This window comes from Hakea prostrata, chromosome 5, assembly GCF_041222555.1.
Source record: "Hakea prostrata isolate BN-2017 chromosome 5, UWA_Hpros_2, whole genome shotgun sequence".
NCBI classification, from domain to species: domain Eukaryota; kingdom Viridiplantae; phylum Streptophyta; class Magnoliopsida; order Proteales; family Proteaceae; genus Hakea; species Hakea prostrata.
Window position 1 is genome coordinate 55590214 of NC_142604.1, and position 14387 is coordinate 55604600.

The 14387-nt window shown below is 37.7% G+C and overlaps 1 protein-coding gene across 1 annotated transcript; it reads left to right on the forward strand.

Moving 5' to 3' along the window:
- Positions 1-1384: 1384 nt before the first annotated feature.
- LOC149016675 (ABC transporter G family member 25-like) lies at positions 1385-7370 on the forward strand. The gene is made up of 3 exons (XM_089154746.1): positions 1385-1673; positions 1842-2691; positions 6237-7370. The coding sequence occupies exons 1-3, from the start codon at positions 1551-1553 to the stop codon at positions 7247-7249; spliced, it is 1986 nt and encodes a 661-aa protein (XP_089010872.1). The 5' UTR covers positions 1385-1550; the 3' UTR covers positions 7250-7370.
- Positions 7371-14387: the final 7017 nt, after the last annotated feature.

Below are 14387 nucleotides of genomic sequence, written 5' to 3' on the forward strand. Positions count from 1 at the left end.
ATTGTTAATATAAGTTACATCCCCATCAAGAAATACTATCTATAGGATTACTTTTTTATAGCACAACATATTTGAAGATTCCTATTGTCATCAAGAATACAAAAGGAATTATTTTTTAAAACTTTTAAGAAAATATAAAAGAAAAAATGAAAAGAATGGAGATAAAGGTTGACGAAAATGGAAGGAGGAATTGAGGAAGGCTGTTCTTGAATTCCTTGTAACAAATAGATACCACGTTTACTTTGTTTATGAATTGGGCAAGATTTAAGTAATTAAAAACCACACATCTCTTCTTTTCCTAACACAAATGGATCTCATGTGATTAGGAATCCCTAACAATGTTTAAAGGATGCTAAGATATAATAATATCTAAATTAACATGTATCTATATCGGGTGTAGCCAGTATGGTACATACCATGTCTTCTTTTCCTAACACCAGTGGGTCCCATGTGATTAGGAAATTCTAAACATATTTTCAACTTTCAAGTATCCTAACACATGATTGGATATTAATGAATACGTATCTAAATTGGTATATTTAGTAGGTATGATATCTCTCTCTTTGTGTGTGTGAGGCACATATTAAATTGCACCAAAATATATTGATCAATATAATACAATAGATTCACACAACCAAACGGGTATAAATCTCCCATTTGTGAATCCAGAGATTTCAAATCTTTTGATTCATGTAACCAAATATGCCCTAAAATCACCTGGCCATTACTATATATCAACTCCCCTAGGGGTAGATTTAGTGGCGTATCCTAATTATACAACAAAACAGAAGACCACTAAACATAATTATCGACGAGAATTGGTTGTTAATTTGCTTCAACTATTTATGAAACTCTCCACATAATAAGTCATAGTTCGAATCTCTTCTGGCTAGGGACTAAACCTCATATTATTTTTAAATTAGATGCAATAGTCCGTGAGAAGCAGTCAAAGTGTGCGTAACTTTGGTCTGGACAAACCTCAATACCGGGCTCGTGCCCCGGGTTTTATGGTGACCGCCGCGCCCTCCTACTCATCGGGGCCTGGCAGTTGCCCCGACGGCAGGGTATAGGTTGCGCGCTTCAGTGCCATCCATTTTAGGGACTAGCTGATTTGATAGGTGAATTATTACACACTCCTTAGCGGATTTCAACTTCCTGTAGACGACAATGAAAAAAAATTATAGGTTGAATTATACGGGTTTACAGACCCGACCTTTGAATATGTGATGACCCGCTTGATCCTTATTGTGCTGCTGTTCAAGCTTTCCCTACCTATGATGCCTTATTGGTCGATCATGGTTTTGCTTTCACTCAATAGCTTTTTGGGTTGACAGGTGGAATATAGAACTGCCACGTAGCAAGTTTTTCTGCTGTGGGTGTTTCTGTTTGCTGTGCAAGCATTGGGAGCCTGAAACCAAATAAATAGAGGTTGTCATGCTTCTGGTGTCTCCATTGATCAACTCTCAAGTCTCTTCTTCATTGTCTTCTTCTTCTTCTTCTCTTATCTTTCCTCTTCTTTTATCAAAACCAGGTGGATCAAAGGCAATAAAATGCCTGTGGTTGTTCATAAAGAAAGCTTCAGTGGAAGATCACCAGATGGTGACCCTGAAATAACAAAGAACCCTGGAGATTTTGGGTCTATAATCTCTTCCTGCCTTCCCATAACTCTCAAGGTAGAGCTTTGGTTCTTTGAGAAACTTTCTTTTCCTTTTCTATCAAAAATCCCAACTGGTTATTCATTTGGATTCTATAAATTCTCTGTAACTAGTCTTAATTAACACTCAGAGATTCTCAGTTTCTCTGATAGGTTACTGATATTCCTGCAATTTTTGGCCTTGCAGTTCATTGACATATGTTTCCATCTAAAGCCGGAGAGCAAGAGCAGTCGCCAGTGTAACATCAGAAATATAATTGGCGGCGGCGGCGGCGGTCCGACCAGAAGCGGTTCGACCACGAACTCCTCCGAAGGACGAACTATCTTACATGGGATTACAGGGATGGTTTCACCCGGCGAGATCCTAGCCATCCTTGGTCCCTCCGGGAGCGGCAAATCTACGCTTCTCACTGCTCTTGCTGGGAGACTCCAGAGCCCGGATCTCACCGGAACAGTCCTCGCCAACGGCCGGAAAATCAACAAAGCGGTTCAGAGACGAACTGGGTTCGTCACCCAAGACGATATCCTCTACCCTCACCTCACAGTTCGTGAAACCCTAATCTTCTGTTCGCTGCTCCGATTACCAGACTCGTTGTCCAGGAATGAGAAGATCCAAGTGGCCGAGTCAGTGATAGCCGAACTCGGACTCGGAAAATGTCAGAACACCATAATTGGGAATAGCTTCATTAGAGGAGTCTCGGGTGGCGAGAGAAAGCGAGTCAGTATCGGACATGAAATGCTGGTGAACCCGAGTCTGCTACTCCTGGACGAACCCACCTCGGGGCTTGACTCAACGGCGGCTCACCGTTTGATGTCGACGTTGGAATCTCTGGCTCAGAAAGGAAAGACGATTATCACATCCATGCACCAGCCATCGAGCCGAGTTTACCAGATGTTTAACTCAGTTCTTGTGTTATCAGAAGGAAGGTGCTTGTATTACGGCAAGGGCTCCGATGCCATGGATTACTTCGCATCGATCGGTTTCTCACCGTCGTTCCCAGTTAACCCGGCCGATTTCCTCCTCGACCTCGCAAATGGTACGTGACTCTCTCTAACTTTACCTTAATTTACAATCCATAATTCAACTTTAGTGAGTCATTTCATCGGAGACTCGGTGAGTCTCGATCGGAATATTCATTTTCAGTACGATAAATATGAAATGTGAGAAATCCAACGTGGGAAATCCGGTGGTTGTAGTTAGGATGGGAAAATAATATGTCAATCCAACGGTAATAGGGAGTGGGCCCAAGTGAGATCCACCTGATTCCCTTCTGTCCTCCGCTTTAGCGATGAAAAGGAAAGTTGCGCTCTATTCCTGGCGTCGTGTCAGATTATTAGGCCACCACGTGACGCTCTTTCCTTTTTTTTTATCGTCACCATCACTTTCTATCATCTCATCATACTCAGAGTGGGTCCCACCCTCACCAAAATAGGCTGCATCCGATGATGGCAGCGTCTTCATGTTTGACTCAACGTCATGATTGGAGAAATGTCAACATCTTCTTCGGTTTTATGGTGGGCCAGAGCTTTTGTAGGTGACATGTGGCGCTTTCTGTGCTATGTTGACCCTTGAATCCACATCCTCTATAATTCTCATCTCTTGTAATTTTCTTTAATTTTTATCTAGGATTGTGATTAATCCAGTGTTCGACTCGGATTGCACACATGGCTGTGGTGGGTGAGTCTCCTAGCAGATATTTTTTTCATCAACAAGGTTTTGATATCGAAACCTTGCTTAAGCGGACCAAACTGATAACCACTTGGACCAACCACCGTTGGTTGATATATACTATTTCTATAAATGGCTTTCCTTGATAACATTCTAAATTAATGTTCAAAAATAAATTACATGAAAAATCATATGAAATCTTTGAAATCCATATTATAAACATAAAAGAATTCAAAATAAATAAATTAATATTTTAAATTATGTTTCTTTCACTAGTACATATATCCATCAAAGTAGACCTAGCTGACTGTCTTTTTTCTTATTTAACTTTATTTATTTCAGTGTCACTTTTAAGAAAAAGAAGTTAGAAAATAGACTTGTTTAACATGAAAAGAAACAAGCATTTAATTATCAAATTAGGTGGCAACTTCCTTTGCAAAAGCTATTATATGGAGAATCATATGGACCAAACTACTTTATGAAAATCAACCTCAACAGATTATTTTTTTAAGTTATAAAACAAATAATTGTTTAGGTTTAAGGATCCTCTAAGATCACTTGAAAGCTTTAGTGAGGGAAAAGAAATCATAAAAAAGAAATGATAGCTAATGCATCTTGAAAGGTTGTTTAGTTCGCCATGACTAATCTCTTAGTGAAAAGATCATCATGAGTTCAATTCTCCTGATGGTATGTTTAAATATATATAAAAATTATTCTAATAATATAGTCGAGATACAGGTAAACTGGCCTAGATGAACCTCAAATTCCAACTAAAAAAATTGTTGATATGAACATTCTCATGACAAAATGAGGATTATCACTTCGATAAGTAATAATCTGCTCTAATGAGTCTTTATTTTCTTAAAAATATCCATGCATTCAAGCTATTTTCAGTGAATAGGGAGAAATCCACTTTGGATCATGTCAAAACTCTATAGTGGTGAATGCACTAATGCAATATTAGATGTTGTTTATAGGTTGTTAAGAAACTTCCTTAAGAAGGATAACATGGGGTTCTCCTTTTCCATGATAGAGAATTGTTTTAATTAATGTCTATAGCTACTGGTGGGGGTGATATTTGACCATTGTCATTAAAAGGGTGGAACATGATTGGGTACACCATTGAGGACTTTCTTCAAACACCATGATAGTAATATAAATTACTGTGGTGTGACTCAGATGTTCTGTAAGAAAGCATCTTATCCACGGAAGCCCAGAAAAGCCAGTGCATGTGGCGCATAGAACATCACTTTATAATGCTATGACACCCCACAGGGTAATGGGTTTTGATTTTCCTTTTTCAAAACTTCTTTTAAATGCATTTTCATATGGAGAAGATAAGCAAAAGCTTGGGAGAAGCCGACAGAAAGTATTAAGCCTCCCTTTTTTTTATTGCAGAACACCTTTAATCTTCCTTTTTATGGTCAGAGACTTGAGCACTATGGTTGTTCTACGAAAGTGATTAAGAGTAAATGATTCCCATTAAGCCATCAGAAGCATTGGAGAACCATTCTTTTCCTTTGCTTTGTCCCATGACCTTCATTTGAATGCTCAAACACCTTAGGTAGTGCTCAGGCTTTTCCAATGAATTGATAGTCAACACTGGCCATCTTAATGGTGTCCATTCCACTGATGTGGGCACCTGCAACTTTAAACTTAGGAATTAGACGAGTTGTTTCAGAACTCAATCAATATTCTTTTCTACTTTCCCATATATCCTCTATTTCATTTGATTCCATTTTGATAGAATCTAGCATCATCTTTCTTTTACTTCTGCTTCATTTATCTTTGATGGGTTGTATGGAAAGAATTTTTTTCTTTTCTTTTCTTTTTTACTCTTTAAATATATGAGACATTATTCCAGACCAAAGGGTCTATGTTTAATAGAACCAACAACTGAACCCATATATTTGGAAGCTTTGCTTGGTGATTGTTAAGCAAGAATCTAACCCCTCTGACTGAACCGTAGTTGTTCCCATTAATCTGGTTCTGTAACTTATTCATAAGACAGAAGAGCGAAAGTGGGCCGTCTATGGGGACGGTGTCAACCGGCCATCCGAAGGTTGAATTGGTTAAGTCAACCCATCTTTTTGAAAACTTTATTTGGTGATCAACTTTCTTGGATGGTAATTTTGACAAGGACAATGCATCAAGTTTATCAACAAAACTGAATTAGTTCTAATAGTAATTACATTGTCCAGCTCAAAAATCTATTATAAAAGTCATTTTACCCAAGCTAGTCACCAGTTATCTGAGTCTTGCAGGACCCAGTAGTTAAATATTTTGTTTAGTTGATGAATTATTACTTCAGGTCATCTTATATTCATATACTTTGTTGTTGATCATTAAAGAAAAAGGACAAATTTTCACTATAAAAGGAGATTAAGTGGTCTAATCCGGCCGCCACCATAATTATCAGTGGTTGCCCATTCCTCCTTTCGGTCTTAGCTTCTTAAATTATAGAATTTAGACAACTAATTACCTCTTAAATTAAATAACCTGGTTTAGTGCGCTTCCTATTGTTTCATATTTTACAGAAACTTTGTGGTGGAAACCACAAGTATAAATTTGTAATGATGTATGTCAGATACTCTTGGCATCATTTGAGATTTTTCTTTATTATTTTAATTTTATTTTTGTCGCAATTGAAAAATGTAAGCTAGATTAGATTTCCTTTCTATATCTATAAGATAATTACAATTCTACACAGAGACATCATCCTTCATTTAACAACCAATTAATTGAAACTCTAAGTAGAATTAGGTTATATTCACTATCAAGAAGAATTTTCTTGTGATTCAAAAGTTTTTCTAGAACTATAACATGATCTCTGATACAGAGAAGTGAAGAATAAAGGCTGTTTCACTTGTAGAAGAAAATTATTAACACATTCTAGTAATGCTTTAATTGCAGGAGTTTTTCAACCTGATGGAACTAAAGAAACAGATAAGACCAATATAAAGCAAATCCTTACCTCCTCATACAGCAATTTGATAGCTCCTATCGTGAAGGTCGCATGCATGGATACCAGCTCAAACATGGTGGGAAACCCTGGAACAACAAAGCAAGAAACTCAAAGAACTAGCAGCAGCAGCAGCTGTAGTAGTTGGTTAAACCAATTCACTATCCTCCTCCAGAGAAGCCTAAAAGAGAGAAAGCATGAGTCATTCAACTCATTAAGAGTGTTTCAAGTTATATTAGCTGCATTGTTAGCTGGTGTCATGTGGTGGCATTCTGACATTCATGATATTCAAGATCGTCTGGGCCTTCTCTTCTTCATTGCTATCTTCTGGGGTGTGTTTCCTGCATTCAATTCTGTCTTCACATTCCCTCAAGAACGTTCCATCTTTATCAAGGAGAGGTCTTCAGGAATGTACACACTATCCTCTTACTTCATGGCTCGTGCTGTTGGAGATATCGCTATGGATCTCATTTTGCCTACAGTTTTCACCATCATGACTTACTGGATGGCTGGGTTGATGCCTGATTTGGTTGCATTCTTGTTGACACTAGCAGTGCTTCTGGGCTATGTGCTGGTGGCTCAAGGGCTGGGCCTTGCACTTGGTGCAATCATCATGGATGCTAAACAAGCATCAACAGTTGTTACAGTAACAATGCTGGCATTTGTGCTTACAGGAGGCTTTTATGTCCACAAGGTTCCTGCTTGCATTGCCTGGATAAAATACACTTCAATTACATTCTACTGCTATAGGCTCTTCATCTACATCCAATACGGCGAAGGCAGCTCAATCAGTTATCGATTAGGTTGTTCACAAGAAAGCCATGGATACAGTGCAAGCTGCAGCTTTGTGAAAGAGGATTTGGAAGGACAAATTCATCCCATGATGTGCATCTGCATATTGTTTCTCATGTTTGTTGGTTATAGGATTATAGCTTATGCTGCGTTGAGGCGCATCAAAATCTGAAATAGAGAAGAACATTTTCTACTCTATCAATAGAAGGTGAAAAAAAGTATTGACTCAAAGTCAAATCACGATGTACTTCACCATTGTAAACAATTTTTCATTCTTTACTAATGAAGGAAAATTTTCGCCTAGAAAATTACTAGAACCATGGGATGGCGCAACCATAGTGTATCTTTCCAGCAATATCATAGTATTCCTCCAAATATGAAGCCTATTTTATTTTGACCAAAAAAACAAAATGTGATAAAAATGACCAATGAAGTTGCACATATAAATGATGAGAATGGAAAAAAAATTATTTCTCCTAAAAAAAGGAAAAAGAACGGAAAAATAATGTAATTTACACATTGGCTCATGCAGGTCTCAAACCTGCGAGCTTGGCTTTATTTGCACCACGCTCTAACTAATTGAACTAATAGGCCACATAGAAAAGTTTTTAAATATTTACTATTTGATAGATAACATAAACATATCTGATTAATAAGCCTCCGTTTGTTGGGTGATTACAATTTTTGGTGGGTTTGAGATTTCTCATTAAAAGAGACATGACAAGCACAAGACTTCCGATGGAATGAGTTGGGAGGATGTGAATTCATGTGTTACCCAATATTTATTCACATTGAAATGGTTTGGTGACCTGAAAACTATTATGTGTGACTCAAATTATTGTATTCCTGGAAGTAGACGATAAGTTTTAAATCTTAATGTAGGCATAACATATCTCCTTTCTTTAGTCTTTTTCACTACATCAGGGCGATGGGAGTTAGAAACCACTTCTTCCCAACACCCCCCTTAAAACAAAGACAAGCTGGTGTCAACATTTGACAATTGAGCCATACCCACATACATTTGGGGGGCAACCTCTGAAATGATTGATTTTGTGAGATCTAATGGAAGCAAATGGCCTAAGCCCAAAACCCCATGACTAGTCTAGTGTTTGATCAAGGTACGGGGATGTGGGGTTGTAGACCTTGCAATACGGCGTACCCAATGGAACAATCCATGTACCATATTAAATTCTATAAACATGTACCTTATGTCATTTCCGAAGTCACTGTCGGATTTGAGATTTTTGCAATAGAGTTTAAGGAGAGAGTTTTGTATTGTTGTTTGGACATTTGATTGAGAAACGTCCATTGTAATCTTCTTCCTACATAGTAAAAGTTCTTCTTTAAGGAAAGAGTTTTGTATTGTTGTTTGGACATTTGATTGAGAAACGTCCATTGTAATCTTCTTCCTACGTAGTAAAAGTTCTTCATTTTTGTCCGCAAACACACACTAATGACGTGTGTATCACATAAAAAACCTCTTATGTTTCATTGACTTGTTTCCTTTATTGTTCATAATTTATTGGTTAGCAAAGAAATGTTGATTAATTTGAATTTTTTTTTTTTTTGATTAATTATTGTTGGTGGTAATACAATCACCTCTTACGAAAAAAAAACTAACTCTGGTTTGCTCCAACCACTCATCACACAACCATGCTTATAGTCATGAAATTATCTAGTCATAGACTCATAATCCAGTAGAGCAAGTAGTGTGGGTGTATCACTTTTGAGCTAATAGTGTGGGTGTGTCACAAATGAAAAACTGATCAGTACTAAAATGGCAAACAAGGTGTTTGTTCTCTTGATTAGATATTACACTCAAGGTTACACGTAAAATACTCAATGTTGTTTCTGCGTCATTAATCTTTCTCTCAAAACCCTATTTTAGATCTTATTAACCAACTTTTTTCGGTAAGATATTCGTAAGCAATCTATGGGGTTTAGTGGGTACGTCCTTTTCCATAATAGAAAGTTTTCTTTTAAAATTCCATAGCTGTTGGTGGGGTGATTTTTGACCATTGTCATTCATCATAGATGGGTGGAAGATGATTAGCTACCACTGAGGACTTTCTTCAAACACCATGAGTAAAACAGATTAGTGTTGCTGTGACTTAAATGTTGCGTAAGAAACCATCTAATCCACTGAAGAACAGAAAGGCCAGTGCATGTTGGCGCATAGAACAACACTTTACAGTGCTCTACACCCCCAAAAGAGTAATAGGTTCTGGTTCTCCTTTTCAACACTTGATTGAGCCTCTCTTTATTTATTTATTTTTTCTTATCTTCTCTTTTACATGTTTTTTGGTTCTTCATTCATCTTTGCTGGCTTGTATCTTAATTTCACATGAATTTCATACCAAAGGGTATATGCTTGACACAGCCAACCATTGGAAGCTTTGCTTGGTGGATCAACTTACTTCAGATGGCTTTTGACGTAGAAATTGCACCAAGGTTTCATTAAAACTAATTAAGGTAAGTTTTAAGAGTAATTAGATTATTCAGTTCAGAAATATATGCTTTAAACCCATTTTAGCCAAAGTAGTTACCAGTCATCAATGTGATGCAAGACCCCAATCTTGAAATAATAAACAAATTACTCAACTATAGTTAAATATGTTGTTTAGCTAATGAATAATTATATCATGTGTTCTTTTGATTATATATACTATGTTATTGGTAATCACAGAAAGAGGAAACATGTCCACTGAGAAAGGAAATTAATTAAGTGGTCTAATTCAACCACCACCAACATCAGTGGATGCCCATTCTTGCTTATTGTGGTTTATATATTAACCTTAAGCTGACTGGTCTTTGCTTGCTAATATGAGATTTAGACAACTAAACACGTTGACTTTAAATATAATGGATTACTACGTATGCTATTACTTCATATGTTACAAAACCTGGGTGGAAAACTACTGGTCAAAATTTGAAGGGGGCACATACAATGATGTTTAAGAGATACTAGTGGAGATCCTCTCCACCCAGCCTACCCTTTCGTCATTTATGTACATTCACATGAGTGTGGGGCCCACATAGAGTCTACATCATTTTTACGCAACCCGCCTTTCTTCCTATACAGTCATGTTCACATGAGTGAAAATTATACTAAAAAACAGACCTTGTAAGTATGGGTTCTATACTTATATGAGTGTGACTAGATGGATGGAGGGGCAGACTGGGTGAAGAGGATCTAAACTCGTAGATACTCTCTGCTTTAGTATAGATTGTGTTATTATTTAATATTTTATTTTTTTTCGCAGTTGAAAAAAATTGATTAGAAATTTTCAAGAACAAGTAGCTAGTGATCCAAATTGGTTTTCTAAAAATAGTTTTTCTACTAGTCACTTGATCCCTAATATAAGAACTGAAAGAGCACTCATAAGGGGGGGAAAGGCAGTTTCTGCTGTAGATGAAGATTGTTACCTTCTTAACGAGTGCTTAACCAAAACCTCAAAAGCATCAGAAACACTGCTGTTCTGATCAATATCAGTAGTTTATACATAAAATATAGAACCCCAAGTGGAAGGCGTGTGATCATGCTTCCCTGAATTCAGTTCTGTTCTCACATTCCCTCAAGGACGTCTCATCTTTATCAAGGAGAGGGCTTCGGGCATGTACACTCTTATCTTCTTATATCATGGTTTGATTTGTTGGAGATATCGCAATGGAGCTCATTCTGCCTATAATCTTCACCACCATCACTTACCAGATGGCCGGTTTAAAGCCTGAGCTGGAGCATTCTTGTCGATGCTAGCAGTGCTTGTAGGCTATGTATTAATGGTGGCTCAGGGGCCGGGCCTTGCAGTTAGTGCAATCACCATGCTTGCTAAACAAGGATCCACAGTTGTTATAGTCACAATTCTGGCATTCGTGCTCACAGGAGGTTTCTACGTGCACAAGGTGACTGTTTTCATTGCTTGTGTTAAGGACAATAACGGTTTCAAGTAGTCTGAGGGCAAAACAGGAAAATCACAAGTAACCTTAGGCAAATCTAGGGTTGCTTTAGCCACCACTATTCCATGCATGCAAGGCTTCATGAACTTCACTCAAACTCAACTACCTCCATACATGCAAGACTTCAAGAACCAAACTCAAACTCAATTACTCAAGAGACTCCAACAAATTACATCTTATCCACAAGTGGATCAGAGTCAGAGTTGTACTCAAACACACAAGAGACATAGTTCATACCAAACACAAATAGATAGCTTGTGTAATTCAAACTCTAGAGTTAGAGTCCAAGATTAATGTTGAGCATAACTCTTGTAACTATAAGTATGTACTATGTACTACAGTCAATCTCAAGGAAGCAAATCACATTCTCGTGGGTGTAGGTTGCAAAGGTCAACCGAACCACGTAAAACTCAGTCTCTCTCTCTCTCTCTCTCTCTCTCTCTCTCTCTCTCTCTCTCTCTCTCTCCCCCACACACACACACACTTGTCTCCAAAAACTCTTGTGACAGGCGGGCCCAAGCTCACCCCGCCCCCCCTGGCCTCCCAAGCTTAATGAGACGGATTATTTGTTTTGGGGGTGGGGGGTGGGTCTTTTTTTGGGACATATGAACTATTTGAGATTCTTGATGGCTCTTCTCTTTGTCCACCCATTGTCATTCTCAATAAAGATGATGTTGCAATCTTTTAACCAAATCTTGACTATCAAAAGTGGAATCGTTAGGATCAACTATTGATGTGCTAGATCATTGCTTCTCATAATTGAGCCAGTACATGTGCAAGTTGTTGGTTGCTCCACCTCTAGAAAAGTCTAGTCCAAGCTTGAGTAGATCTACTCAACTTGTTGTTCTGCTCAAATAATGCAATTTCGCCTTCAAATCCAAAATATTCAAAGAGGTAATAGTAGCATTCATGATTACCTTCTTCACATAAAAAATAATTTTGATCAATTGGCCATTGTGGGACGGCATGTGAATGATGAAGAACTCCTGCCTTCATGTTTTGAATGGCTTTGGAGTTGAATAATCTCCTTTTGTAATTGTCATTACCACTCACAATTTTCTCACCTTCTATGATGAATTACAAGGTATGTTATTGACTCAAGAAATTTCAGTTAAGATATGAACTAACGACTGTTGACTCTTCTTCTCCTATGGAAAACATGGCCAATAGCCAACCCACCCCTATTAGGCCTCCACTTCAACCTTTCAAAGTGCGTTTTTCTCCAAGAGGCAAATCTGATCGTAGTCGTTTTTCTCCTCATCATGGCTCTCATACACATCAGCCACATCATCAAACTGACAATTGTTTTATCTGCCAGATTTGTGATCATCTTGGATATAGAGCGAAGGACAGTTACTAGTGTTTCAATCATGCCATTCAAGGTACCTTTAATGCAACTCCATATGTGAATATTTATGAATTTTCTAGTGCTTCTCTATCAGATGAAAATTGGTACCTTGACTCTAGCGCTACACATCACATCATCAATGCTCTTGAGAATCTCCATATTGCACAACCCTACCATGGTTCAGATCAAGTTCAAGTTGGTAATGGTGTACGTTGGTCTTCCTATTAGTAATATTGGTAACATGAATATTAGTACATCTTCTCCAATCTATCTAAATTTTGTTTTTCATATGCCCTCTATTTGCAAGAATTTATTATCAGTCTCCCAATTCACTAAGGATAGTAATGCTCTATTTGAATTTCATCATAATATTTATTATGTGAAGGATCATACGACGGGGAGATGTCTTCTTTAGGGCAGTGTCAATGATGCATTGTAACAAATCCAGTTGGGCTCCTATCACCCTCCTAAAGCATTTGTTGGAGAAATGACTTCTTTCAGGAATTGGTATTTACGTTTGGGGAATCCTGCCTCCAAAGTTGTTAGAAATGTTATTTCTAATTTTGAGTTGCCAATTAGTTCAGATGATTTTTGTTTATGCTTGTGATGCTTTCAGAAGGGGAAAAGTCACAAACTCCCTTTTTCGCCCATCAAAATCAATTTCTGATGGACCTTTGGACTTAATATTTTCTGATGTTTGGGCCCCCTCTCCTATGGAGTCTCTTAAAGGGTTTCAATATTATGTGATTTTTGTGGACGATCTCAGCAAATTTATTTGGTTTTATCCTAAGACTATTAAATGTGAGGTATTTGGTATTTTTAAGAGATTTAAGTTGCTTGTTGAAATTTTTTTTTCTAGAAGAATCAAGAATTTTCATAATGATTGGGGAGGCAAATATAGAATTGTCTCCACTTTTCTTCAAGAACATGGCATTGAACACATGCTCTCTTGTCCTCATACTTATGAGTAGAATGGGGCTGTTGAACATCGTCATCGCCACATTGTGGAAATTGGATTGACTTTATTAGCATATGCTTCTTACCCTAAAAAGTTTTGGATACATGCCTTTGAAACTGCGATTTTTCTAATTATTCATTTGCCTACTTCACTGCTGAAAAATTCATCTTCATATTTTTTAAATTGTTTAAAGTTCAGCCTAATTATGATTCTTTTGAGAATTTTTAGTTTTGCATGTTATCCATGGTTGAGACTGTATAACAAACATAACCCATAATTTCGGTGTGAAATATAAGTGTTTTAATCCTATTACTGAAAAAAAATCCTTATTTCTCGCCATGTTGTGTTTGATGAAAGAAGTTTTCCTTTCATTTCCAGTGAGGTAACTCCCTCCCCAACCCCACCACCTCCCTCCATTTTAGGGTCTCATTTTTAGTGAGAAACCCCCTCCCTTCCCCAATTTTAGGAGCCCCACCTCAGCAGAACTTTCCTGGAGAGTCCTTTACCCCTACTTCTCCCATTGGGTCCCACACCTCCTCCCCTATGACCTCTTCTCCTAGTCCCCACATTTTTTGGGTTTCCCTCAACCCTTTGGTTCGAATCCTCTCCCTCCTCAGCTCCCTTGGCCGAATCTCTCTCTCCTATTCATCTAGTTGTTGACCTACCCTATGAATCCCAGGCTACTCTACCACCCATCACTTCCCAACCTTCACAAAACACTCATCCCATGATCACTAAATCAAAAGAAAACCCTAGGGTTCTTCTCACCCAAATTGAATCTACTTCCTTTACTATTGCCAACAAATACCTTCACTAGAGAAGGCTATGGATGAAGAAATCACTACATTTTTGAAGAATGGTACTTGGTCATTTGTTCCTCCTCCTTCTTCTCATAATGTCATTGGATGTAAATTGGGTTTTTCAAGTGAAGCATAAGGAAAATGGTTCTATTGAAAGATACAAAGCCCGTTTAGTGGCTAAGGGTTTTAATCAATAGGAAGTCCTTGACTATTATGAAACCTTTAGCTTGGTGGTCAAACCAATGGT